Below are 27,852 nucleotides of genomic sequence, written 5' to 3'. Positions count from 1 at the left end.
TTTGATCGATATAGGGTGTAGGATAGTTGTCTTTTGGACAAGCGCGATTTATATCCCTATAGTCGATACATATTCTTATTGTTCCTTGTTTCTTGTTAACCAAAACAATATTCGATACCCAATCCGTTAACGGGATCGGAAAAATGAAACCTGCTTTTAACAGCTTCTCGACTTCTGCTTTAATCGCAGCCGCTTTCCTTGGGTGTATCTGACGCAAACGTTGCCGAACGGGTTTAGCGTCCGGGTAGGTCTTGATTTCATGAGCAACAATGGAGGGATCAATTCCTGGCATTTCCTCATAGGACCAGGCAAACACGTCGCAGAATTCTTGAAATAGGACCTTGTATGTTTGAATTTCGTTATCTGTACACGAGGCACCTATATGAATGTTTTCAATAACTCCGGTTTTGACTGAAATGTCGATGGCAATAGTTTGGGAAATATTTCCCAAATTCAACTCTGAATCAGGATGTTTCATGGGATTCTGAGCGTCCTTGACATATTCAGCTGTAAAAATTGAGGAAAAATCATTTCCAAAGTCATCAGCCTCAGGTAAAAACGAAGATCTTCCCATGGTAGATCATCTACACTTAGGACTTCGCGAAGTTGTTCGTCAAATGACACAACTTCGGGAAATGTTATCCGTTTTGAGGTTGATGTGAAAATTGATTACTCACGGACCACATTCATTTGGTCGAATTGGGTTGAACTAGAGTCGGAAAAAGACTGCACGGCCTCATAAGCAATTTCATATGGACTCAAAGGCATTGCATTACCGAAGGAGTCTATTTCAGATTCAGATGGGACAATCCAAGGATCATCGTAAATAATAGTGTCTGAAGTAATCATATGAATGGATGCGAATGAAGGGTCTGCATTGATCGAAGGAAAGGGAAAAGTTCCCAGTAAACCGGAATCTTTAACCAATCCTACACCAACATCCCTGTAAGGGATAGTCGTTTTACTGACATGCTGGATACTCTCTGAAGAGGCTGGGTTGGATGAAAAGTAAGCCAGCTGGTCTATCGTCACGATCTTACCATTATGTGGAAACTTTATAACTCTGAAGACCGATGACACAACTGCTGTCATTGCATAAGACCAACTGCGACCCAATAGAAGGTTGTAGTCTAGAGGGGCATCAACCACCTCCACATTCAGACTAACGGTTTTTCCTTCAACCCCTATAGGCAAATCCTGTAGAATGCCAAACGGATGGAACCCACGACCATCAAAGGCCTTAAGAATCGTCGGGGATTGGTTCAGTGAAGTAGAACCAAGCGATCTCCAACACTGAATCGACATAATACACGTAGAAGCTCCTTCATCAATTACAGTCCGATGAATAGGCCTGTTTTTGACTATCACTGGAATCTGGAAAGCCATTTGATGAGGGAGACGCGGTGTACTATTTTCTAGATCAAAGATTATCAGGTTCGGGTCCTGAATATCAACAGCTCCTATAGCCGACAAGAGTAATTTTCATTGTGCTGGGCATGATTGCAGCACTTCCAAAGCCGACATTGCTGAGGGTGAAACAGCTAAATCCTCAACAATGTTATAATTCTGAGCTGCTCTCGCATGTGGATTGAAAGCAGACTTTCGAAGTATACCCTTGGTGGGCGGTTTAATTATCAAGTCCGGGTTAGGTTTCTCGATCTGTAGTGGATCGGAACCGGGAGCTGAGGTTGATGGATTAGAATGAGAAGATTCTGCTTCTTTGCCATCAACAGGATTCTTACTACCATAATCTTGCGATCGAGTCGCAATCCGTACATGAGAGATCATCAATATGGGCTCTTCACTGGCACTCGAGGAAGAACCTATCATTTTACTCTCCTGCTTCAGAAATGGATCTTTCAAAACAGCAGGAGTTGGGGAACCCTTAACGATTTTCACAACCTCTGCCCGATGAGGGCAATCTCTTGTGAAATGATCTTCTTCACAGATTAAACAAGGATAGCGAGGTTTGCGCTTTTCGTCGTTAGATTCCGACTTCTCTTTTTTCTCCTTTGGAGCCTTATCTGCTTTATCCTTCTTCTTGCCTTTCTTCTTACCACCGTTTTTTGATTTAGCCGTAGATGACTCTACAGCATGAATATCGGCAGTAATTTCAGGAGAAGATTCTCCTGTCGGGGAGTCCGGTAAGGTTAGTATTGGAGAAGAATTCTTTGAGGATTTCTTCTTACTTTTAGTATTCACCGTACCAATCATGCCATCAGCAGCATGAGACACCGAAGGAGCAGCAACAATTTGATTCGACTTAGGAAGATCTGGGATCTTCTCGTGCAACGTACCCGACTGAGTGTAAACTAAGTCAAGGTACTGGGCTTGAGCAATGACTTGCTCCTCAGTAACTACTCTGGCCTTAGCTACATCTTCAGTAATATTCGGTAATAATGATTTTACAAACCATTCAGCTAAGATTTGGTCCAGGATAAAAACTTTCACTAAACGTCTTCGACGTCTCCATTCATGAATGTGATCGGAAATATAAGTGGAGGTCGATTTTTTTAATGAAGTTAATAGCTCCGTGCCGTTATCGTATCTGACCGGCAACTGAAAATGAGTTAGGAACGAAGTAGCTAACTGGCTAAAATTGTAAAAAGAGGCCCGTGGTAACTCAATGTACCACTTGGCCGCGAGACCAATGTGCGTACGCTGGAAAAGACGTAAGCGGATCGAATCATCCGAGATAGAATTTGAAGCACACCAGAGGTGGTAAGTCATCACGTGATTGGACGGATCCTCTCCAGACTTACCTTCGAACTTGGGTATATCACTGGGCAACTTATTTGGCATTGGCGACCAGAACGAAAGATATTGAATTGGACCGTTCGTTAGGCGCGTCAAGTCTGGTAACTGCTGGTAGTTGTGATAAACGGTAACTGCTGGTTAGGATCTCTAAAACTCTGGGTCACAAGACCAGTCCCAGGAGGAGGATATCCAGGATAACTAGGAACAGGAATCGCATCAGGGATATTATATCCTCCTGGAAAACCAGGATTAACCAGACCGTACTGGGGTTGTTGAGGTTGTTGATAAGTGTACCCAGGATACGGTTGATACTGGTAAACCGGTTGTTGGACAGCAGGACCGAATTGGTACTGTTGGTGGGTAAATTGAGGTTGAGTTGTTACAACAGTACTTAAACCAGGCTGCCCTACAGGCATCTGGACCGTGGTTTGAATCGTAGATCCGGACAACGGTAAAGATGTCTGAGGAGTGGTTGCAGAAATAGTAGAAACCAGAGCTGTCGATACTCCAGAAGTAAGTGCGGTAGATGTTGCGATAGTTGCAGCAGCCGTTTGAGATGGAGTACTAGGTGCAATTGGCGGCTGAGTAACTACCGAAGTTACAGAAGTTTGAACATTTGACTGGACAGGTTGCGGTTGCTGGGGTGAACCAGAAACTACGGGTTGTCCAGTTTGAGGTACCAACTGTATACTTGGCTGCAACACCTGTTGACCTTGCGATGGATCCCACACTATCATTCTGGGGTATTGACCCGTAACAGGTTGAGGATACTGAGATCCATAACCGAATTGAGGATAGGATTGATAACTGAAAGGCATAGTTCCCATACCTTGAACATATGACTGACCTTGAGGTGGTTGATAACTTTGACTCGAGTATTGACCTTGAGGTTGATAACCTTGGGGTAAATACTGATACTGGGGTTGACCTTGACCTTGAGGTTGATACCCTTGAGGTTGATACCCTTGGGGTTGATACCCTTGAGGTAAATATTCATACTGAGGTTGACCCTGGGGTACATATTGAGGCTGGGGTTGACCTTGAGGCATGTATTGTACCACGGGTACATACTGACCTTGAAGCTGCCCCCCAAACACAATTTGTGTACCTTGAGGTTGCCCCCCAGGCGTTAATTGAGGTTGCCCCCCAGGCGGTAATTGACCACCTTGAGGTTGAGAAACAGGAACTGAACCTGACATCATGTAAATGTCCCCTACACCCAACGGTTTGTTACCATTGTTTCCAGCTAATAACCCATGATCAATGGGTTGAGGAGATGCCCCCGCAAAGGTACCAGAAAGTGATTGATACCCGGTGGGAACAGAAGGACCACCATGCAAGAAAGAATCAGGAGATTGAGTAAACACGGACGACTGACCAGACATATTTACAGGAGTATAAATACCTCCAGGTGGAAAAGGAGTACGAGGTGGAGAAAAACCTACCCCTGAGTTGTCTAAATAATTGGTTAATGAAAGGTACCAAGTAGTACTTCTAGGAGGACTGTAAAAGATAGATTCACGCTCCCTGAGATCAATAGTAGGTTGATCTTCAAGGGTAGATACGCCTAATTCTTCCTTTGGAGCAAGTTCTTCAATAGCTATCAAACCAGTAGGAAGATTTTCGGTGATGACTCTTTCTACCCTAGGTGAATCTGGTACACTAGAAGTTGGAGTAACAGGTTCAGATATTTCAGGTTCTTCGCCTATATCACTAGTAGATGAAAAACTACCAGCAAGCTCAGAAACTTCAACTGCTTCAGGATTATAACCTGTCTCTAGACTTTGGTAATCTTGATGGACTACCAACGAAGACTCTCCTTCTTCTGGTGAACCTACTCTACTGCCGCTAGGAGGAGTTACAAGGACCTTTAAACCTTCGTAATGACTTGGGACCTCTTGAGGAGATTCACCCTGAAGTCTACGGGATCTTCTCAACAATTCGGCCACAGAAACAACCTCAGGAGACTTGCCCCGAAGTCTACGGGACTGTCTCGGTAATTCCGCCACAGTTAAAAACTTTTAACTACTGCACACGCAAACAAAGTAAAATCTCAAAACAAACCACCTAAAGTCTCTAAAGAACCAAACAAATTTGAATCATACGCCTAAAGAATCTAGGGCGTCAAACCAAGCACAAACAGTAGCCTTCCAGACCGAAAACGCTAGTTGGAGATGAAACCCAACATCGCCGGATTCAGTACAGAAGTGGCGGGTGGAACAGTTACCCCGGCAACCTGCTTAATGAATAGATCGGCACAAGTTCCTCCACTTTAACCGTCTCGAGTGAAGTGAACCCCCCGGAAAATCCAAGTGAGTCTAGCCGACGTCTGCTCCAGGTACAGTGGGATCTTCCCTCCACCGTCACCTCGGTAGAATCCTAAATATAATGGTCACTAAGGTTACCAACCGCAACAAATGCACCTGGGGGAACAGTCTACACTCAGACAGCACGCAAGGGCAGAGTATCAAGCTCAATCCCCTTGCCGGTTCCTTGACAATAATCCAAGGTTTATCGACAAGTGACCCCTGGGTCCTCGATAATGGTTAATCCGAGGTTTACTGTTTGCAATACGTGCGTGTCTGGCGTCGTTCCCAATGAGGGAGGATTGATCCCCTCACTGGTTCGAACACGAGCTCGTGCTTCTCCTTTAAGAGGAGCTTTCCCAGAGTACAAATGAGACAATTGGATTTATTCTATCACAAGATAAGCTACTTGTTTGGTTTTGTTGTCTTGGAGAGTTAATTACTCTCCTACTCCAAGACACTAGCCTGATCTAAATTGGTGTTTCAGAGCCCTAGTAAATAAAAGTTACTACGTTGATTTTACTTTAAGCGTTAATTTTATGGTTTTTCTTAAAGACAAAAAGGTGATGGAGATGAAACTGGTGGTGTGTAGACTCGACTCGCAACCACTACAAAGATGCACCTAAGATGATTTACACTACTTTTCTTTTTCAATGAATCTCCTAACTAAGAGAGTTGGAAAAATGCAAATTTTATAGAAAACAACTTTCTTAGTAAAGACAATCAAAGAAACAATTCTTTTTATCTTTTCAAAACACACTACTCATGACCACTAATTACTCTACGAAATTTCCTTTTTCTCCCAAAAGTCTACAAATACTACCAAAGCAAACTTTTTCCAAAAGAATTTTTGTGTTTTTTTCTATGTTAATAAAGCATATGAAACTATTTTATCAAATCGAATTTAACAAATCTAAGACAATCAAATCAAATTCATTCAAAAGCAAATCAAAAGCAAATTTACCTAAAAGTAAAAATAATGAGGACAAAAGCCTACAAGGATGATTCCCGGATGTTTTACTTAGTCAAAATGCAACTAAGGATCAGTTCATGCAGAATCATAAACTAACCAAAAAACAAAATCGAAATCTTTTTGTTCTTTTTTCTCAAGAATGGAATTCAAGGCTTTAACAAACAAACTTTTCGATATTCGCAAAGAGAAGACACAAAGGTAGGTCTCTCACTAGGGTGACTTCTATGACAGGCCCGACTCCTAAGAGGACTGATCAAACCAGGGAGATCCAAAGTTTGACAACCCCTAACGCCAAAGTCACTACAGGACCAGTTAAAAATCAAACCCTAAGGCAAAATCCCTATGAATTCCACCAAAACCCTCGACGCTAACGGGACAAGTTCAGGTGAAGATCTTTGATAGTAAACTGATGTATCTGGGCAGTAAAAACAAAATAAAATCAAAATCTAAAAGAGCAAAAAGCAAAAATTGAAATTTTCTCAAAATTGACAGGGGTACGCAGGTCATCTGTTCACACAGGCGCGGGTACGCACTGTGCACAAAGACGCAGTGCGTACAAGTATGCACTGTGTTAAACCAAGAGACTGCGTACTGCTGGCAAGACTAAGAAAAATAAAAAACTAAATTGACTCTAAGATAACCCACCCAAATACACAGCTAGACAACCAAAAATGAGAAAACAAGCAATTTTTCTCAGACCAAAATATCAAACCAAAAAGAACTCAAACACATTCATGGAGTCCCCAGTGGAGTCGCCATTTTGTCACGCGGAAAGAGTCGTTAGTGCGGACACAACCGACCTTCCTAGAAAGCCTAAGACTCTCTAATGACAAACAAGACAAATAAGAGCGATCCTTCTCTAAATATGCTTTTACACTATGAGAAATCAAGTGTTTAGATCCTACCTGTAATCCAACGCTGTTGTAGTAGTCCAGCTTCGTTGATCCGGATGAGCTCCTCCTTCCCTTCGAAACCTGCATTCACCAACAATCAAATGATTAAATAGCACCTGAATATCACATAAAATAAAACATATTTAACATGTAGACCAAGGAGTACATGAAACAACTCATTAATAACAAATTGTTGAGAAGAATGGACTAATTTGTATTAAAAGGTAACAAAAGGAACCATTACAACCTGAGCCTTGGTGTTGTGCAAGCTCCTCCCAGGGTCCACAAGATTTCTCCCTTACTCTGATCAGCTCACCCACCTCCCAATGGAAACAAGTAAAGATGGTAATCTCTCCTCACAAGCTTCTACAAGGAAGTCCTAATTCCAGCAACATCTACCCTTAGGAATGTTCAGCTTTCAACCTCCCCTCCCTTTGGCCCAATGCCTGTATTTATAGTGCTCTAGAGGAAGTTATTCAGGTCCACCATCAATGGGATAAGTCCCTCTTTGGATGGGATAGCTCCCCTATTGATGGGATAAGTTCCTCTTTGGTAGGGATACATGAACCATCTGGAGGCGCTTCATACACGTCAAACATACTTCTAGAAGACTCTAGAAATGACCACAAGTAACTTTTTTGGAGTGAAACTTGCGCCTTTTGACCTTTACAGGAGTACGCACCCATCCCTTTACATACAGAGCGTACAAGTATGCAGGTATTGTGAACTTGGGTTGCGTACCCGCAGGTGAGGCTAAGAGAAACTGCGTACCAGAGATAATTGACTTTTAAACGACTTTTATCTCTTTCTTGAAGTTTGACATGGAGAGCAGAGGCATGAGACTTGCCAAGGAGGATAGTATGAAAATGGATGGAGCCATACTAACTGCAAATAGTCATGGTGACATTTTTTAGTGTAACACGGGCTATTGCCGAAAGGGCTGGTAGTTGTGGGATTTGTTTGGCTAAATAATTCTTCAGAACCTGGGTCAGGTCCATATAAGCCAACAAATGGTTCCGTTGCCAGGATAGGATCTGCCTAAGGGGTGTTTGATGTGGAACGCGGGGACTCTATAGAGAAGGAATTAAAGGATCGAAGGGACTAGGAGTAGTAGCAGTTCAGAGCACATTGACAAGGTTGACAATGACGAGCGCAATCCAGCTATCGGTATTCAAAGGAGCAGGAAGTGAAGATCCAGAACAATTTTGGTTCGTGTTAACATCAATATGGAACACACATAGAATTGCGGATGAGAATATCAGAAAGGCTACCTTAGTTAGTGCGTTGCAGGACCGAGCGCTGACATGGTACATAAAGTACTCAAGCGATCACCCAACTACGAGGACAGCAGAAATCCATAATGAACTAAAGAAAGAGTTTAGCCGGCTGAAGTCAGAAACACAGTCGATCATAAGGTTCAAGGAGATCGCGATGATGCCTAGTGAAACCCCATGGGATTTGGATCAAAGACTAAAAAGTACTATCCGTGAAGCAAACATGACACTAACGGATGCGCAGCACTGCGCTTGGTTTATGGCATTGTTAACACCACATTTGAGGATGACTTTGTCACAACAGAAGATCTCAACCCAGGCTAAAGCATTGGAGACATCGATAAGGTTGCATGAAACTCCGTTACAAGACCCAAGGTTGGGAGTTCAGCAAATCAAAGTGCAGAAACAAAACTTGTGTTTGGAAATGAAGAAGTTAAAACAGGAACATGCACCTCACCTAGAAGTCTAGGAGGAAGTATGGTGTATAAAGTGCAGGAGCCAGGGGCACGATAAAGATCATTGCCCGGTCTTGGCGAATTATGTGGTAGCAGGGGGACCAACACCATTGTGGCTAGAGGCACAGGCAGGGCCAAGTGTGACTACCCCGCTCTGGTGCACAATCTGTCAGGTGGGAGGAAAGCATAACAAAGATAACTATCATCTACTTCCAAAGTTTAACCAGAACCCCCAACAGCTATTTTGAAACTTTTACAGATCGGTGGGCCACGAGGAAAGAGACTGTCGTAGCTATCAATTATTAATGGACCAGTCACCTACCTACAGAATGCAGACTGAGGCGCAAGGTCAGGATCCAGCCGCAACGATCATGCGCGGTGGGTTCCATGGACATCAACGAGGATGGGACGGAATGGGGCCAGGAAAGGGTCACGGGAAGCTAATCTGTTACAACTACGGAGGACTAGGACATTATGCGCGGGATTGTACCAACCCAACTAGAATATCATGCACTTACTGTGAGAAATTCGATCATGAGCTGATAGATTTCCCCACACTGATAGCAAAGATTCATGAAAAAAGGGCAGCGCAACCTACGATGACTCAAAATGTGCAGATGATGAGGTTCGAACCCTGCGACGAAGACCCCCAGGTAAACATGGTACTAAGAAGTGGCATGGCCACAGGAGAGGATAAAAGGAATTTAAGTAAGGAAGACGCAAGGGTTGGCAAGGAGACATATCTGGAAGCTAGGGAGAGCTTCGTGGAGGTCTCTACTCTAGGTAGTAGGGATCAACCTGAGCAGGACAGGGATCCCTCGATGACAACTACCATTTTAGAGACATGCATAAAATTTCTACGCAACAATAGGGCGGTTAGAGGCTTGCAAGAATTAATAAATAGGTGCACAGGGACGTGGGAACCTAGCATGGTATGCACACTAGGAAAACACGCAACATGGATGGGGCAAGAGATGCGATTAACGACACAAATTGGTGACTATGAGATGGATAAGATCATTTTGGATTTGGGCTCGGATGCAAATGTATTGCCTAAACAAACTTGGGAGTGCATGGGTAGGCCTACACTACAATGGTCTCCTATTCAATTGTGGATGGTGAACCAATAGAAGATCTTGCCCATGGGAAGGTTGCAGGGAATTATGGTAGATATAGAAGGCGCGAGCACTAGAACAGACTTTGAAGTAATTGAAATCGTGGATGAAAGTATGCCTTATCTTGCGTTGTTAGGAATAGATTGGGCCACTGACATGAATGGGGTTATTAATTTAAAGAAGCGGACAATGATATTTGAAATGAAGTCACTCCGCGTAGTCGTTCCGCTAGATCCGGCTGAAGGACCGTGTTACATTGAACCCGTGTGCAATGAAAAAGGTGATGACAGATTAGATTGTATCTACAATATTTCTACATAAAGGCAAGAATGGGTCAAGTCAACAGAGGATCGCGAACTGCCGATGTATGATGGGCTGACAATAATAGATGAATTTCTAACCAAATTTGAAATCACGGTACTAAAGCACCAACGGTTTGATGCGTTGAGATGGGCGTTGCGTGTGACACTTGCGCGATGGTGGGGCACACATGAAGGGACTTTCTAAGATTGGCGCGGTTGCAGGCGCATGATGAAGATAAGATTTGGGAAGCCAGGACTACGAATAACGGAGAAATATGATGGACGTGATGACCTGCGCATGCACCTTACCAGTTGGATCAAAGCCTACGGAGAGGAACCTCAACTAGAATGGGTGAACTTGTTTTATCACTCCCTGGACGTCATTCCCAGAAACTGGTATACTGAACTAGAGCTTCGACACGGCACAGGCGAGTGGGATATCTTGCGTGAAGGGTTTTTGTCGACATTCCTTTTTGAAGATCAATGGATGGATACTGTGGACGACACGTTATAGCTGGTGAAGGCTGCCATTTTCAAAATGCCATTGGAACCAGAAGAAACTGTGCAGCCCGACTGGTCGTGACAGCTGAGCCAGGCCCTCGAATGCTACAATGTCCAGGTAGAAGATGATGAGGACGACCCGCGAAACATCAATATTCCGGAATCAAAGGGGAGCTGTGAAGTGCGCAGACCCGAAATCGAAGATCCAGATATCACGGCGCCGTTGAAAATGAAACAAGTAAATATCGGAACAGAAGAAGAGCCGAAGTATGCAACGCTTGGGGACTATTGGGACGACACCACGGTGGAAAAGGTCGTCGAGTTGCTTCAGGAATATCAAGATTTATTCCCAACAAAAATCACGGAGCTAAAAGGGATCCTAGGAGACCTGGGCATGATGAAGATAACATTGAAGCCGAACGCAAAGCCAATTAAGCAGGGACCCTACCAATTGATGAAAATACAAAGCAAAGGTCTGTGAAGAACTGGACAAGATGCTGGCAGTAGGAATCATTGAACCAGTCGAGGAGTCCAACTGGGTAAGTCCTATGGTCGTGCAGGAGAAGAAACAGAAGGGTGAGATTCACATCTATGTGGATCTCAGGAAGCTCAATGATTCCTGTGTTAACGATCCGTTTCCAACACCCTTCACAGATGAGGTATTGGAAAATGTGGGTGTGCAGGAAGCCTACTCCTTCACGGACAGGTTCTCAGTATACCACCAGATCAAGATCACGCCAAAGGACAGGATTAAAACAACGTTCGCCACTAAATGGGGTTGTTTTCAGTATACGTGATGCCCTTTGGACTGAAGAATGCGCCGGCGATATTCTCACACATTGTGGTAGCGGAATTCAAGGAATTTATACACAAGTTCTTAGAGGTCTATCTTGATGACTGGACCATATTCAGACTGGTTAAAAAACACATAGCGAGCTTACGCTTAATGCTGGATACTTGCCGATGACACCAGATTTCGTTAAACCTAAAGAAGTGTACCTTCCTCGTCCCCTTTGGGAACCTGCTTGGCCATGTGGTTTGTAAGCAAGGCCTGATGGTGGATCCGGAAAATATCACTATCATACTCAATATGCAAGTGCCATGAAGTGTCAAACAACTATGTGCCACACTAGGACACACGGGCTACTATCAAAAGTTCATCAAAAGCTACGCCCAGATCACGGCTCCGATGGAACAGTTACTGAAGAAGGATGCTACTTATTACTGGAATGAGGAATGCAACAAAAGTCTGGAAACACTTAAGGAAAATATGGCATCCACCCCTATATTGGTCTTTCCAAAATGGGACATCGAATTTATTGTGCATTTTGATGCGTCGTGTATCGTGTTGGGTGTGGTACTCACTCAAGAAGGAGCGAAGGGAATAGATCACTTGATTGCATTCGCAAGTCACCGATTGTCAAAAGCTGAGAAGAATTACTCCACTATTGAGCGAGAGGGATTGGCAATGGTATACGTACTTCAAAAATACCGCCACTATCTGCTCGGCGGACACTTTAAGATGTATACTAATCACTCTGCACTAAAATACCTAGTGAATAAGCCTGTGTTGGGGGGGCGAATTTGTAGGTGGTTGCTGTTATTCTAGGAATATGATTTCGAGGTCGTCGTAAAGCTGAGACGTCTAAACGGAGGTTCGGATCACCTGTCCCGAATTGAGACTGGCGAAGAGCCCACAAATTTAGAGAAAGGGCTCCTGGATGCACAACTATATGCAGTGCAAGTTGCAGATGGCCACTTTGAGGATATAATCCATTTCTTAACTACAGGAACCACGCCATAGGGATATTCTATTCAGTAGAAGAAGGAATTGGTGATACATGCAACAGACTTTACTGTGATTGCATGGCATCTCTACAAAATTGGCGGGGTGGTGGGAGGACATTTTGTAGGTCACGCTATCGCATAGAAGATTATTTGCCCAGGACTATGGTGGTCAACCCTACATCAGGATTCGAAAGCATATTGTGGGGCCTGCAATGTCTATCAACAGACCGGGAAACCATCGCAGAGAGATGAAATGCCGCTCTAGCCACAGATGATGCTACAGACATACGAGAAGTGGGCAATCGACTTCGTAGTACCTATCGCACCGCAAGGGAAGATGGGCGCATGATATATCATCACCGCGATAGAATAATTGACTCGATGGGCAGAGGCACAGTTGGTTAAGGACTGCACGGCTATGACAACTACGAAGCTTTTGTTCAATAACGTACTGACAAGGTTTGGATGTCCCAAAATTCTCATGAGTGATCAGGGAACGCATTTTCTGAATGAAACGATCAGCACACTCACCGAGGAATTCTAGATATATCACCAATAGAGTATGCCATACCACCCGCAAGTGAATGGGACTGTTGAAGCATTCAAAAAAATCTTGGAGACTGCATTGACCAAAGTCTGTAACGCGCAGCCAAATGACTGGGACTTACGCATCCCTACTGTGCTATGGGCATATTGAACCACGTGCAAGAAGTTGATGAGCCAGACACCTTTTCGGTTAGTCTATCGCAAGGAGGCTGTTATGCCTATGGAATACATTGTGCCTAGTCTACGGATAGCGGCAATAACAGGTATAGCAGACCACGGGGCTTTTGAGGAACGGGTCGCATAGTTTGAGGAACTGGAGGAGGAACAATTTTTGGCTGGATTCCATCAGCAAGTACAGAAACAGCGAGAGAAAGCATGGCATGATCACCATATCAAGGTGCGCACCTTCAAGGAAAATGATCTAGTATTACTATATGACAGCAAGTTCAAGAAATTCCCTGGCAAACTCCGAATGCATTGGTTGGGACCCTATGTCGTCAAAGAAGTTACCGATGGGGGCACGGTTCAGCTTGCCAAACTCAATGGAGACCCCTTCCTAGGAAGAGTGAATGGAAGTCGCCTGAAGCTCTACATGGGTGGGCCGACCGCCTGACTAACCACCCGAGGGATAGTCTCACCGCTCCAACCAGTTGAAAGAGAGTACGAGACGATAAAGCAGTCTGGGGGAAAGAGGCGCGATTGCCAGGATACGCATAAATTTAGCCAATCACAAAGGTCGTGGTTGCGCAGAAAGGAGTGCACTGATGTGTTGCTAAGAGGAGAGGTGACCATTACTATCACTATTCATGACAAGATGTCTACATTATGGAAAAGGGAGCGAGCAACAGGCAATTAAGAGAAGGGGTAGGAGCCAGATATGGAGTGAGCTACCATAGGTTTAACATGAGGATGCCAGAATAGGTGGGAGCCAGTGAATTTGAAATTTGAAATGCTTATAAATCACAAAGGGGCATTCATTGAGCGATCTACACTTCTGGAAAACACAAGCTGGTTACCGATATGGAACTTTTCATTATCTCTGCACAAGGAGTAAGCTTGAGGGTGGTGATCTGGCCGAGGGAAAGGTAGGGCTCTCTGAGGAACATGGTGTTGACAGCTACAGGCGCCATGCAGAGTTCAACATCAACAGTAGGGGATGTACTGGAAAATGGGAGACACGAAGTAGAATTGGTTCAGATGTCGCCGCCTCGCCTGGGGGAAGGCCGACGAACTACAACAGAAAAGAGAAAGGATGGAAAGATGGAGACCACTGGTAGAAATGAAGTTAATAACTTGTCCCTGATGTACCTTGAGGATTGGGATCATGTGGACAAGAGCTAATGTCTTGCAAAATTGCAACACAAGCTACAACAGACAGTGCGAAGAATAGGTACTAAGGTAGGAAGTGGCTGTAGTGGTACAAGGAGGTCCCGTATGCGGCTCCCTTTCTCGAGCTAAAATCCTATGAGGAGGTGTTCTGTGTTAACCGAGCAAAGAAGAATGAGCATTATCAGTCTCAAGAATTGGTAAAAACAACGAAACAGGAGCCGGAAGAAACATTGTAAGAGACAACGAAGGAGTAGCAAGATGATGATTGTCACTCAAAGGGAGGTGAACCACAAAGCCAAGGTAGCGCGTCTCGTCATACTGACGAGTGACTCGAAACGAGTCACGATGATTGTGTTGGGGGACTGTTGGGTAGCGGAAGCCCCACGCAATGGTCATGGGGCACAAAGCCCGAAATTTTGGGTAAAGACAGGGTAAAGACTCCGCGGGATGCGCAGAGCGCGAGTTATAATAAGTTGATTCAAAGGGTAGTCCGCCTAAAAAAATGTAAAGAAATGTAAGCTGAGTCGGCCCGCCCATGGATCGCGGTCCATGGAAATGTATAAATAGAGCGAGGCTCTATGGATAGAAGGTAGCTTTCTGGTATGTAATCTTGGATCTGTTATGTAATGGGTTTTTGAGAAGAAAAGTCTTGAAGTGTCAGTAAGTCCAAGTTGAGGGTTTTGGGTAGTAGATAGAGGCTCTGCAGCTGTGTACACAAAGGCCTAGAAGAGTCTGCAACTATGTGCGCGGACCCCTGCAGCTAAGTGCACAGGACGGATCTAGATGTATTAGTAAAGAAAGTGAATAAAGGTAAGTTTATTCTAAAATTCTGTGTTAAATTTGAACTATCGCGGATTTGGTTAATGTGTGGTTAATATAACTATTTGATTTATGCGTGTATGCTCATGTTATGAATATATGTGAATTTGTATCTATTCTAAGTGCGCGAACTAGTTAATTCTGTTAAATGTTTACTTAAAGACCCTTTTAAGTAGATTTGATCTATAAGAAATAATTCAGTGATTAGTATTGAGAAGTAGCTCTAGTTCAGGTCTACGCGGAAGAAGAGCAGCGTGAGGCTGCAGGACGATGCACGAGCCCTTCTGACCACATCTAGACATCCCAAGGGTGCGGAAACCTGGTTCCAACACCCTCCCCTGCTACCTCGGGTGAGACCTCAGTCTACACTCCACGGGTTGTTGCTGAAAGGGCCGGTAGCTGTGGGATTTGTTTGGCTAAATAATTCTTCCGAACCTGGTTCAGGCCCATAATCCAACATAAGCATATTTCAGTATTTTACATTAATGAAATTAAGTGTTATTTCTGCTGCATCTCTATATTTATGGTTATCTCTGTAATTTGTTGCATTCATGTTTAAATTTGTATCATAGCAAGTCACCGCAAATTAGTTGAAACCTATGTACTCAACAGTGTAAGACATGCTTCTAAGGATGGTTGGTAGGGAGGCTCCAAACTGAAGATAAGTCAAAATTACGGAGGGTGGTTGTAGCCACTACAACACAGAGCAAGCTTCTAACATATAAGAAGATTCTACAATCGATGTGGTTGAAAGGAGCATACCAAGGATCAACACTGATTTCGAAGACCATCAAGTGGATTACTAGCCTACCATGATAGGATTGGAAGGTAAGTTATTTAACCAAACTATATCTATTTTAGTAGATTCTTGAACAAATTTAATTTATATCAGTCCTAAGGTAGTGGAAAAGTGTAATGTAGAGATCCATAAATTTAAAATCCCTGGTTGGTACAATTAGCTGCTAGAGCAAAGAGAAGAGTGACTGCTAAGGTACCAAATTGTCCTATTGAAATAGGAAGGCAACAAATTAGGGTCAATTTAAATGTGTTTCCCATTGTATGACATGCAAATTGAGATGGAATGGTTAGAAGGACATTGGTCCTTGGTGAGTTGTAAATAATTTCCTCATTGAAGATGATACTAGGCAATAAATTCAAGAAGTGGAAAAGCCAATAAAATTACGTCTTATTACAGCCTTACAATTAGGCAAATGTGTTAGAAAGGGTTGTGAGATAGAAGTTGTTTAGGTCCGGTATTATAATACTAAGGATAAAACAACCACATTAGAAAATATATCAGTCATTCAATACTTTGTTTATGTGTTTCTTGAGGACATACTGAGACTTTCCCCTAAAAAAGATATTGACTTCATGATAGAGTTAGTTCTTGGGGTTGTTCTAGTGTCAAAAGCTCCTTACCATATGAGTATACATGAGCTAACAAAACTCAAGATGAAACTACAAGAATTGCTTGACAAAGGGTACATCTTCCCAAGCATGTCACCTTGGGGAGCTCCTATACTCTTTGTAAGGAAAATGATGGCACTTTAATACTTTGCATTGATTATAGGTAGTTAAAAAAGTTGACTATCAAGAATAAGTATTCGCTGCCTAGAATTGATGATTTATTCGATCAAATTAAAGGTGATACATTCTTCTCTAAGATTTATTTACAATCAGGTTACCATGAAATCAGAGTAAGAGAAGAAGACATTTGTAAGTCAACATTTAAAACCTGTTATGGTCATTATGAGTTTGTTGTCTTTCCATTTGTACTTACTAATGCACCAACGACATTCATGAGTTGATGCATGGTATTTTTCACCCATTTTTAGAAAAAATTGTCTTGATATTTATAAAAGATATCCTTGTTTACTAAAGGAATATAGAAGAACATAAAGAACATTTACAGATAGTGTTGCAATTTTTGCGGGAACATCAATTATATGCTAAATTTACCAAATGTGACTTCTATAAAGATCAAATCCAATAATTGGGGCACATCATTTCAACTGAAGGGATAGTTGTCGACACCAAAAAGATCAAAACCATTATGGAATGTCATGTACCCAAAAATGTTTCATATATATGATCTTTCGAGGGTCTAACAAGGTACTATAATTGCTTTATTTAGGGATTTTCCCAAACTACTTATCCTATAATTTCCTTGCAAAAGAAAGAAGATGATTTCAAGTGGACATTTGATTGTCAACGGAGTTTTAAACAGTTGAAATAATTATTAACCACAACCTCAGTGTTAAATATCATTGACCCAGAAAAGGAATTTGTGGTCTGCACGGATGCCTGCCAAAAAGGGATAGGGGGAGTGTTGATGTAAGAAGGGAAGGTGATAGCTTACAAATCTTAGAAACTAAAGGAACATGAGTAGAGATACTCTGCTTATGATTTGGAATTAACTGTCGTAATCCATGCATTGAAAGTATAAAGACATTATCTAATGGGTAAGAAGTTTTTATTGATGAGTCATCATAACAGTCTAACCAATTGTTTTAAGCAACCTAGCCTGAATGCCTATTAAGCAAGATGGAATGCCTTAGAGAATTTGACTTTGACATTAAGCATGTAAAAGGAAAATAAAATTGAGTAGCGGATGCATTACATAGAAGGGTTCACTGTGTGTATGAACTTTACTACAACTATATAGTTTTTTTTTTAAAAATAGATTAAAGAAGTTGCCCAAAAGGATTTGGAATACAAATTTGTATGGAAGAAAACCCATCAGACTAATAACCTTGAAAATAGTCTGAATATAGTATTAACAAGGATCACTTGCTAACTTTTAGAGGAAGAATATATGTCCCCAACCAAATTTCAGTTAGACATTTTATTTTGGATGAATTTCACAGAAGTCCATATGTTGCCTATCCCAGCTATCAAAAAATTATTTTCAGTAATAAAAAATGATTATTTTTGGCTAGGTATGAGAATAGATATTGCAGAATATTTGGCCAAATGTTTAGAATGTCAGCGAGTTAAAGTTGAACACCAACATTGAGCCAATCTTCTTCACCCATTACCCATCCTTGAATGGAAATGGTAATTCATTACACTAGATTTTATAATAGGACTAACCAAATCAAAGAAACACAATGATTCAGTCATGGTCATTATTAGTAGACAAACTAAGTAAAACAACTCATATCATCCAAATGAAATCTACTTATAAGAATGTTCAAATTGTTGATATTTTCATGAAAGAAGTATTATGATTTCATGGCATACCTAAGGTAGTTATTTTAGATAGAGATATAAAGTTTACCTCTGCATTTTGGAAATCTCTCTTTACGGGATTAGGAACCCAGGTATAGCTTAGTATTGCATGCCATCCATAGAAAGATGGGCAAACCAAGCGAGTGAATCAAGTGCTTGAAGACATGCTAAGAATGTATGTTATGCAACAACCAACCAAAGGGGAGGAATATTTACACCTGGTTGAATTTGCGTATAACAATAGCTACCACGAGTCCTTAAAAATGATCCCATTTGAGGTATTATATGGGAGAAGATGTAGGACCTCTACCAATTAGAAAACGTACTTGCAGATAGTATAATGGTAGGACTAGACATGTTATCAGAAAAGGAGAAGACCGTAAAAAGAGTCCGACAGAATCTAAAAGTTGCCCAAGCTAGGCAAAAGCCTTATGCAAAAAAAAAAGAGAACCTATCGAGAATTTAAAGTTGGGGATCACGTATATGTAGAGTTAAACCAAGAAGAGTACTTTAAGATAGAGCAGTTATGCAAAAATTTCCCCTCGATTATGTTTCCCTTTCTAAATACTGGAAAAAATTGGACCAATGGCATACCGATTGGCACTACCTAGTCATATAATAGTTCATAACGCATTTCATGTTTCATATTTGATGAAATATGTATATGACCCTAGGCATATTATTCATTGGCAGGATATTTAGGTAAAATCTAAATTTTTAGTTAAATTATGTAAAAGTATTTTTGATTTGATGATTAGCAAGAACTAATGATAGTTTATGGTTTTGTATTAGGTTGAACCAGATGGAGAGTTATTGGTAGAGCCTCAACATATTCTCGACCGGAGAGAAATAATGTTACGGAGGCGAGCCATCACCCAGGTTAAAGTGCATTGGAGGCACTTTACACTAGAAGAGGCCACCTAGGAAGACGAGAGATTTATGCAGGAAGCTTATCATGGCCTATTCAAAGGGAAAAATAACATCAGGGACAATGCTATGCAAAAGGGGGGGGAAGATATAATACCCTCAGTCATTGTAAATACCTGTTGAGTTACTTTTTTTATTTTTATTATTTAAAGTCTTAATAAATTATAGGTTGAGTGGAAAATCCTAATGGAAATTTTGATGATTAAAGTTTTATTTTTATTTTTTTATTATATAAAGAAAACTAAGGGAATCTTGGAATTCACTAGAAATAACACTAGATAAAATTATTTTCCCAGATAGTTCGAATTCAGTTACCTCTCCCTCCTTTGAGATAAAATATTGTCTCAAAAGGAAAAGAGCCAAGGAAGGTAACAGGAAAAATGTTGGAGGCATCTTGGAATGAAGGAGAAGGAATTGAAACCTGCACAGGAAGATGTGAGGGTGAGGCAAGATGTTTCCTATAAGGTGTTCTTGTGTTAGATAGAGAGCCAGTGGAAGCCTCAAGGCTGATATAAGTCTATGAGTTATGGGTTGGACCTCGGGGTCTTGTTTCCTATGAAATGACCTTGTTGGGTTTACTGAAAATCAGTTGTTCTGGTACTGAGAAACTCGAGGGGAGAATCAAACATAATTTTCATTTTCGTGGTTGGGAGGTGTTGTCTTTCTTGATAATTCCCAGATAAATTAACGCTACAAATGAGTACTTATAGTGAATACATGTGATTGTGATTAATGTATTTGTGAATAATTGTTCTTTTCTAAAAGTAAAAGAATGTTAATGTGAGTGAAGTATCTAAATAAATATCATTTTCTAGAATTAAAAAGAATGTTACTGCGATTAATGTATCAGTGAATATCTATTCTTTTCTAGAAATAAAAAGTTACTGTGATAAATGTATATGGGAATGTTTGCCTAAAAGCCCTCTGTGGTAAATAAGTATTGAAGTCTGTTATACATCGTGAGATTGTAATAAGTCTGTGATGTAATAATTGAGGACACTTGTGAAAAAGGGTAAGATTTCACATGAACACTTATCTGAATGGGAATCATGTAGGTTAATATAGAAGTTAAGACAAAATCAAATTGAATTAGTACATGAATTTAGGTTGGAAAAGAAATAAATTTGATTGTTACATGTTACCTGTAAAATAATAATAAAGAGGATATTGATTTCAATACAAAAATGTGGTAGGAGTGTGTGTTGAGAGTGAGCGAGTCATGCTGTACTCTAGTTAGATAGTGGTTATTGGCACAAGGGTGGTCATGACCCAGGTTATCACCCTGGCTAGGTCGGACTTAACCAACCACCTAGGTGTAGTCATAGACCTGACAAGGTCTTGAAATTAAGCTACTAGTTGTCGAAACTGTAATCTGAAACCCTGGTAAGAATTTTTAACAAAAGATAAATATTAACTCTACACTTATGCAGGTAACATGTTCCAATAATTATTTTTAGAGTATTATAATTATGTGCATCTTCGTGAGAAACCAAACACGACTAAAGAAATATCAAGAACCAAGAATACATAGAAAGTATCATAAACAATTATATCCTAGATCTAACAGTATAATCTTTTCAAACAAATACATCTGAAAGCATCCCATTGCAAATTTCAGCATAAGCATTTGGAGTAAATTAGAAAGGAAAACTCATATCGTTGTAATGCATCTCCATAACAAAAACCCTGAAAACATAAGTTGACTTAAAATAAATACGCATAAAGAACAACTCAGGTGTTAGGTAGGAATGGTCGTTATAATCTCTCTCTCTCTCTCTCTCTCTCTCTCTCTGTACATTAACTTTCTCTCTCTCTCTCTCTATATATATATATACATATAAAGTGTACATTGACTTGAAATCGTTAACCCTAAGAAGGGTATCCAAAGAAGTCCCATTATTTACAAAACAATTAACAATATGAACACGTTTTAACATGAAACCCTTGCGCTTTTGAGGGGCCATGCCGTAAAACCCTGTGCGATCTCAATGATAGATGTAACAAAACTATTAAAAAGAAACTAGTGTCGTAGTCACTACAAGTCCAAAAGCAGGTCCTTGATGAGGACAAAGGAAAAAATTGTGCGCCTGAGAAAGAGATCCTTGTGTAAGGCCGACATGCCAGGGTGACTAATTCTCTCGTCTCAAAGAATAGATAAGGCAACCCAACAAGAAGGGGAACAAAGATTCTACATGTGTATAACCTTCCATAGAGAGAAAGATAAAATTAACCCATGCCAAAGATGAGTACCATAAAATAAAAATGCATGCACAAAAGTAAAATCCTCTAGTTAATACCTGATGATAACCCCTCCGCCAAGCTGGAAAATTGCACTTTGAAAGGGCAACTGAGAAGACTTGTTAGGGAACAAATCCACATAACCCTAACTGGTCATTGAAGCATAGTGAAACTATAATACAAGGGGGATTTTTACCTGGAAATAAAAGTGGAAGCCTGTGACCTAAGGGCCTAAGGAACCTTTCCCATCTTCATCATTGTTGAACCTGTAAATCTAAACGAAAATGGGAAACTCAGTTCCAAAAGAAAACTTTGAAGGAACAAATGCAATACAACAGGCAAAATCAATGTAACTCACCTGAGGGCAGGGCTTGAAGAAAACACACTGTAGAGAGTGTTTGATGTAGAGGACTCCCGACAAGCTGTGACATGCAAATGATCCAAGGAGAAAAGGAGAAAACTAGGTAGTTTCTGCTTAACCATTTGAGAGACAACAAAGCCATCAGATTGAAACCCTACCAGATCAATGACAAGACTTTCTCCAAATGTGTAATTATTGGTGTTTGAGATAATTTGAAAAATCATATAAACCTCAAACCTAGCTCCAGTATCAATGACGCAACACTTGACATGATGGAGTCATATATCAAATTAATGATCCATCAATTCATCCCTCAATATAGAAAATGAAATTCTTAATTTCAGTATATGTATATTGTATATAATTAAAAACCATGGACTAAGGTAATAATTCCAAGACATAGAGGATTGATTGTGACCCCATGTATTCTCATAATGATTTAAGTGTTTGTTGGACACCGAATCCTCTAAGGGTTGGTGTGGAAGCTAAACAACTAAAGGGAGTCCAAGGGACCACTTGGAATATGAAACCAAGGGTCACTTATATGTATTATAAATGCGTATCATTGTGAATAATAAATGCAACTCTATTTTTATCATTTGCATTCTGCCTCTTGCCTCCACCATGTATGTGTTTAACATGGTATCAAAGCGAGCGTTCTCTTGCCCTCCTCAAATTTGAGCCATTTTTTGTGTGGCCTTTTTATATTTGAGCACTCCTCCTTATCGAATTTGTGCCTTTTAGAACTTTTCTAAGAGAAGAGGCACATTACCCCTCTCTCTGCTTGATACTAGTGTAGGTTTTTCAGTCAAAGACAACTCCAACATTTCCTGCTATGCATTTCCTATGTTGTTAGATCTCTACCATTCTTCCTCTTCTATCAGGTGTCAGAACCAACACCCAAAATCAATGTTTTTGTTGTAACTCTGAGTCTACTATCTCCTCTGTCGCTCAGACTTATTCTAAATTTGTCTCTCTATGTCCTATAACTCCTTTGCCAATCCTGCTACTCTGCCTGTCTAATAACTATCCCACCTACTCAGTCAATTCTCCATTTGTATAATTTGTTATTGTTGCATTATAACCGATACACGGTCTCTATTTCCTATGCATTGAATGGTCTCACATGTGTTGGTTAATTCATCCCTCTGCCCAACAAATAAACTATTCTAACAAGTCTGTCGATTCTTGGTCTAGCTCTCTACGCCTCTGCTTTGTTTCTGCAATAGTAACTTCGGTAATTTTGTTGCGGTTACTCTCAGAGACTTTTTTCCTTATCACTCTGCATTCTAGCACCAGCCAACGCATCAAAATTTCACAAAGATGCTTGTTTGAAAAATCCTTGGCATTGATCTCATGCTCCCACTGAAGAAATCCATATAGTGTATAGACAATTAGTCCTGAAATTTCACTCGGAAAATGCCATTCAGAGCGACATTTCACAAGAGGAGGCAAACGACCAGTACCATGAAATCCTTTCTAGGTATGAAGCCTTATCAGATCTAGAGGAACAATCCAGGTAAAATTTTTAGCGCTCCTTTCAATTGCCACACATTTCTGTGTACAGTGTGACAAATTGCATTAACACAAAAAAAAATCAAGATTTAAAAGCATTCAAATTATATTGAGTCACAAAACTGGAGGGAGAGGAGGACTTTGAATCAGAGTGAAAGGTGTGAGTCCAAAACCTTCGCATGATGGGAGAATGAAACCGCCATGAACATATTTGTGCTCCGTGGATAGAAACAGAACTAAGCCGACGCTGAGGACAACTGTAGCGATATAGCCTTTCTAGAGATAGTTTCATTCGAAGAGATAATGGTTTCTTTCGTCTCTACATAGGAGTCCGTGAAATCATATCTACGTTGAATTGCTCGTTCTTGAAAATTGTATGCGTTGAATGTATGTTCATTGTCTTGGTCCTTTGTGTTGAATCCTTGGTAATGATTGTGTATGGTGCAACGTTGAATTGAAGACCATGAAGGTTGTGTGCTTGAAGAATGGTGCATACTGTGTTGAATGATGGAAAGCATTTGATAGAGATGGTTTAGGACCCTCTGAGAGCAAGCACTAAGCCCTAAAGAATCTACATAACCATCTGCAACCCTATCTGCAGCTCCAGCTATACCTTGCCTCCTTCTTCGACGTTCCTCTACGAAACCAACCTCAGTACCACTATTCTTTGCACTGCTTGTCCATGCGATCATCAAGTTTCTGTATCTGAGACCATTTTCATACTCCATATTATTCTACAAGCTTTTCCACCAACCTATCTTCCTCGATGGTCCATTGGCCCTTGATTGCATTGGGCCTCTTCTAAGCCTTGGAAGATTGCTTAACAATGCACCTGCCCTGAACATTTCCTCGTCTTTGGGCCTGGATGCCACAAGTAATGCAAGAGGAAATTCTTGATTTAAGTAATTAGCAGATATGCTAATTAAACTACCCAGAGTGGAGGATGCATAATGCTGCAGATGCTTTTGATTCTGTTCACGCTAGTAATCTAGGATATGAGACTTGAGTGTTGGAGTTAAAATGGCATGGTGATCATTGAAACCTAACTCATTTTGAGTACTAATGTGCCCTACAATGAATACACTGCCCAAATCACTCTTCATGTCCTTCAATGGCTCCTGCATGTTGCTGAATGCTTTTGTTGTTGATTAGAGGCCTTGGATTTCTACAGAATTGTCGATGTTTGGCAAGAGAAAGTCATGCTTGGAATAAAATCCCACCTACTTCTATGAAGTTGGGGTCTTGTTATTGCTGGAAAAGAAGAGCCTATGGGCTGCAGACATGTCTGCTACATGATGGACATTTTGTTAGGACAACAATATCGGGCTTGCTGTGTGGAAATTGAGGCAAAAGACATTGTTAAGTGAGAACATGAGCAGACATCAGTTAAATTAATGCACACCAATGATATAAGGAAGACTGGTTATGCTCGTGACAACCTGAAAAAGGAAGTCTAAGAGATTTCGTGTACTTTGGGTAGAATTTGTGAACAAGAGGATGCTGAATTTGAGCATGGAAATGAGAAGACTATGGATTTGGCTTTCTGTCCATTTTGAAGGTGTGGTGAAAAGAAAGGTGCCTTGATTCCTGTTGAAAAGTTGGCAAATTAATTTTCTAAAACCGTTTTTGTTTCTACAAGTACATTTTTGGTCATTTATTGACTTGATTGTTTGAATAATGGAGAAAATTCATGGAATATTAGAGTTATTAAGAACTCTAATATTATCTATTGATGACAACACAATTAAAATTAGCAAAGCCTCTCTTTCATACTTTCATACTTTTTTGCAAAATGCATAAGACAAAATTGATTTTTTGCAGCTTGAATCGTAGCTACAACAAGAGGAGTTACAGAAGTATAGTCATGATTCTGAACTTGTCTTTGTTCAGGAAAATTCTTTGTTTGAGACACACTCCCATCAACAACCAGAAATTGATCAGATCATTGAGCCCCTTTCAGGAGCAGTTGTAGATGCATATGCATAAATTCAGTCAGCACTTCCCAAGTCGGTCATCAGACCTTGGGAAGAGCTTGTCGATAACAAGCACATAATGGGTATTGGATATGAAAAGAAGGTTTCCTTTCATATTCTAGATTACTCAAAGCCCATCCAGTTTTAGAGTCCTGGATTTCTTCATGACAATTCATATTCAACTGTTCCATATTCTGCTCCTCTTCCACAACAACAACAACAAATAGTGAAATGGCAACATTGTGAAAGAGTTGGCCATATGAAAGATCACTGTTTTGATCTTCATCCATGTAAGCACTCTCGTAAAACCAGTCATTCTTCAAATAGATGCTTCAAAAACATGCCTCCTGCAAGAGCAAAGATTCATCTTGGATGGATCGCTTCTTGGCAATGGTCTTCAATAACCAAGAATATATTTCAGTCATATGTCAGAACTTGTTCTAGAGTATTAAACAATCTTGCAGTTGATTTCTCTCCATCATCTCACCTTGTATCTGACAGGGGGGAAGTGATGGTCATCTACAAGATTCAAAGCCACATCAAGCGAGCCTGAGCCACAACCTGCCATATTAGATTCATAGTTGTAGCTAAAGACAAAGATGCCCCTGAACATGCCTTCAGTTGGTGATGCCTCTTCAAAGAATTGGGGACACCTCATCTAGTAGAAGACTTCAACTTCTTTCCATTTTTGGAAGAGTTCCAAGAATTGCATTAAGCATTCCAGAGTTGGTGGTAATCCTTAAACCATCACAGGTTGAGACCTCCCTTTTAGTTGGAGGTTCTCCCTTTTTATGTGGGGTGAGACCTCCCTTTCAAGGTTGAAGGTTTCCCTCTTCAAAACATTAGGAGCACTTCCTCTAGCGAAGACCTGAACTTCATGCTAGATTTGGAAGATTTCCGGGAACTGCACTAAGCGTTCCAGTGTTCGTGGTCATCCTTAAACCACCCCCTTCAATCAACATTTCAGAGAGCACATTCAACCTAGTGCTTCCATGCATTTTTGCACATTTTGTATTACATCTCTCCTCTTGGACTCATACATACCCCTTCCGATTAAGGGGGGGAATGTTGGACACCTAATCCTCTAAGGCTTGGTGTGGAAGTTGAACAACCAAAGGGAGTCCAAGGGACCACTTGGAATATGAAACCAAGGGTCACTTTTATGTATTATAAATATGTATCATTGTGAATAAGAAATGCAACTCATTGTTTATCATTCGTATTTTGCCTCCTGCCTCCACCATGTATGTGTTTAGCAATGTTATTAGGTAATATCTCATTTAATATTACAATGCAATGTTCTTTTTGTAAAAGCCCCGAAATAACAACACATAATTAATTAGATTAATCAAGTGATTTATAATCACACGCACTTTATCAACTAGTTAACATTAAATTACAAAAATATGAGTGAAAAGAGAGAACTTACCTATGGAATGCTAGTTGAATTTTACTACCCGCAACAAAGTCTTGGGGACGACTCTCCACCCAACCGTAGGCTCAGTTGCACAAAATCTTGCTACAACTGGCCACCACCGAGCCCTCAATCAACGTACTACTGTGAGGGAATCCTTTGTCTCACAACACTATTCTCCCAAGAGAGTGGATGGTGGAATCATGGAATGATGGAATGCCTCTCATCTTCCTCACCATCTATTAAATAGAGAAAACATTGGAAGGGGAACCACATGCACACACTCCATGTGTCTACATGTAACTTTATTGCTTTCTTGTTTTATTTCTTTTCTTTTTACTTTTTGATAGCTTTACTGATTTTTATTGCTTTCTTGTTTTATTTATTTTTATATTTATTTAGAGCTTTAATATTGTTATTTATTATTTATTATTTATTTACTATTACTATTTTTTTATTTATTGTTTATTATTTATTTTCTTGTATTTTAATATTATATTATATTATTTATTATTTATTATTTGTTATTAAGGGACATTACATACTTCCCCACTTTAAGGAACTTCGTCCCGAAGTTAAGTTTAATTATTTACTATTTTTATTATTTATTACTTATTATTTGTTATTTATTATTAAGGGACATTAAATACTTCCCCACTTTAAGGAACTTCGTCCCGAAGTTAAGTTGAATTATTTAATATTTTATTTATTTAGTTATTTATTACTTCATGTTTGCCCTACACCCTCTGCTGAACTAGTATAACCAGCAGGCATCGAAAGTTTCACAACTCCTCGGAAATCTCAAGGAATCTATGTCCTTTTTCCCACTTTTGGAACCAGGCATAAGCCTCCCCGGTTTGTATCCTAGTCCAAGGCTGGCCCCAAAGCTTGCACCTAACTCAGACCTCATCTGCCCCAAGGCAGACATCCGGTATGGTACTCAATGACTCTAGGCATCTCACAAGGCTGGCCCACTCTCTCCACAACTACTAAGGCGCACAACCCCAGGCATCAAAGTCTTCACACCCACACCAGAATTCAGCATCCCAATCCAATAACAGGCACCTAGCCTAGAACATCAGGCACTTGGCCTCCTCAAGATGGTCCCATAGCCCTTCAAGAACTATCCATCAAG

At 40.7% G+C, this 27,852-nt stretch overlaps 1 protein-coding gene across 1 annotated transcript in view; it reads right to left on the bottom strand.

Annotated features, from left to right (window-relative positions):
• Positions 1–24,058, bottom strand: part of LOC149172569 (uncharacterized) — a 66,987-nt gene extending 42,929 nt beyond the window's left edge. Inside the window, exon 1 of the mRNA XM_089426375.1 lies at positions 23,827–24,058. Coding sequence (XP_089282501.1) covers positions 23,827–24,058 — 232 coding nt within the window. The remainder of the gene's footprint in view (positions 1–23,826) is intronic.
• Between the last annotated feature and the right edge of the window lie 3,794 nt (positions 24,059–27,852).

The sequence above is a fragment of the Pinus tabuliformis genome, chromosome 4_2, assembly GCF_031772625.1.
Source record: "Pinus tabuliformis cultivar Carrire ecotype Pingquan chromosome 4_2, CPIR1, whole genome shotgun sequence".
Lineage (NCBI taxonomy): Eukaryota > Viridiplantae > Streptophyta > Pinopsida > Pinales > Pinaceae > Pinus > Pinus tabuliformis.
The sequence above is the reverse complement of the archived record's forward strand: the minus strand, read 5'-3'. Positions and strand labels throughout refer to the sequence as shown.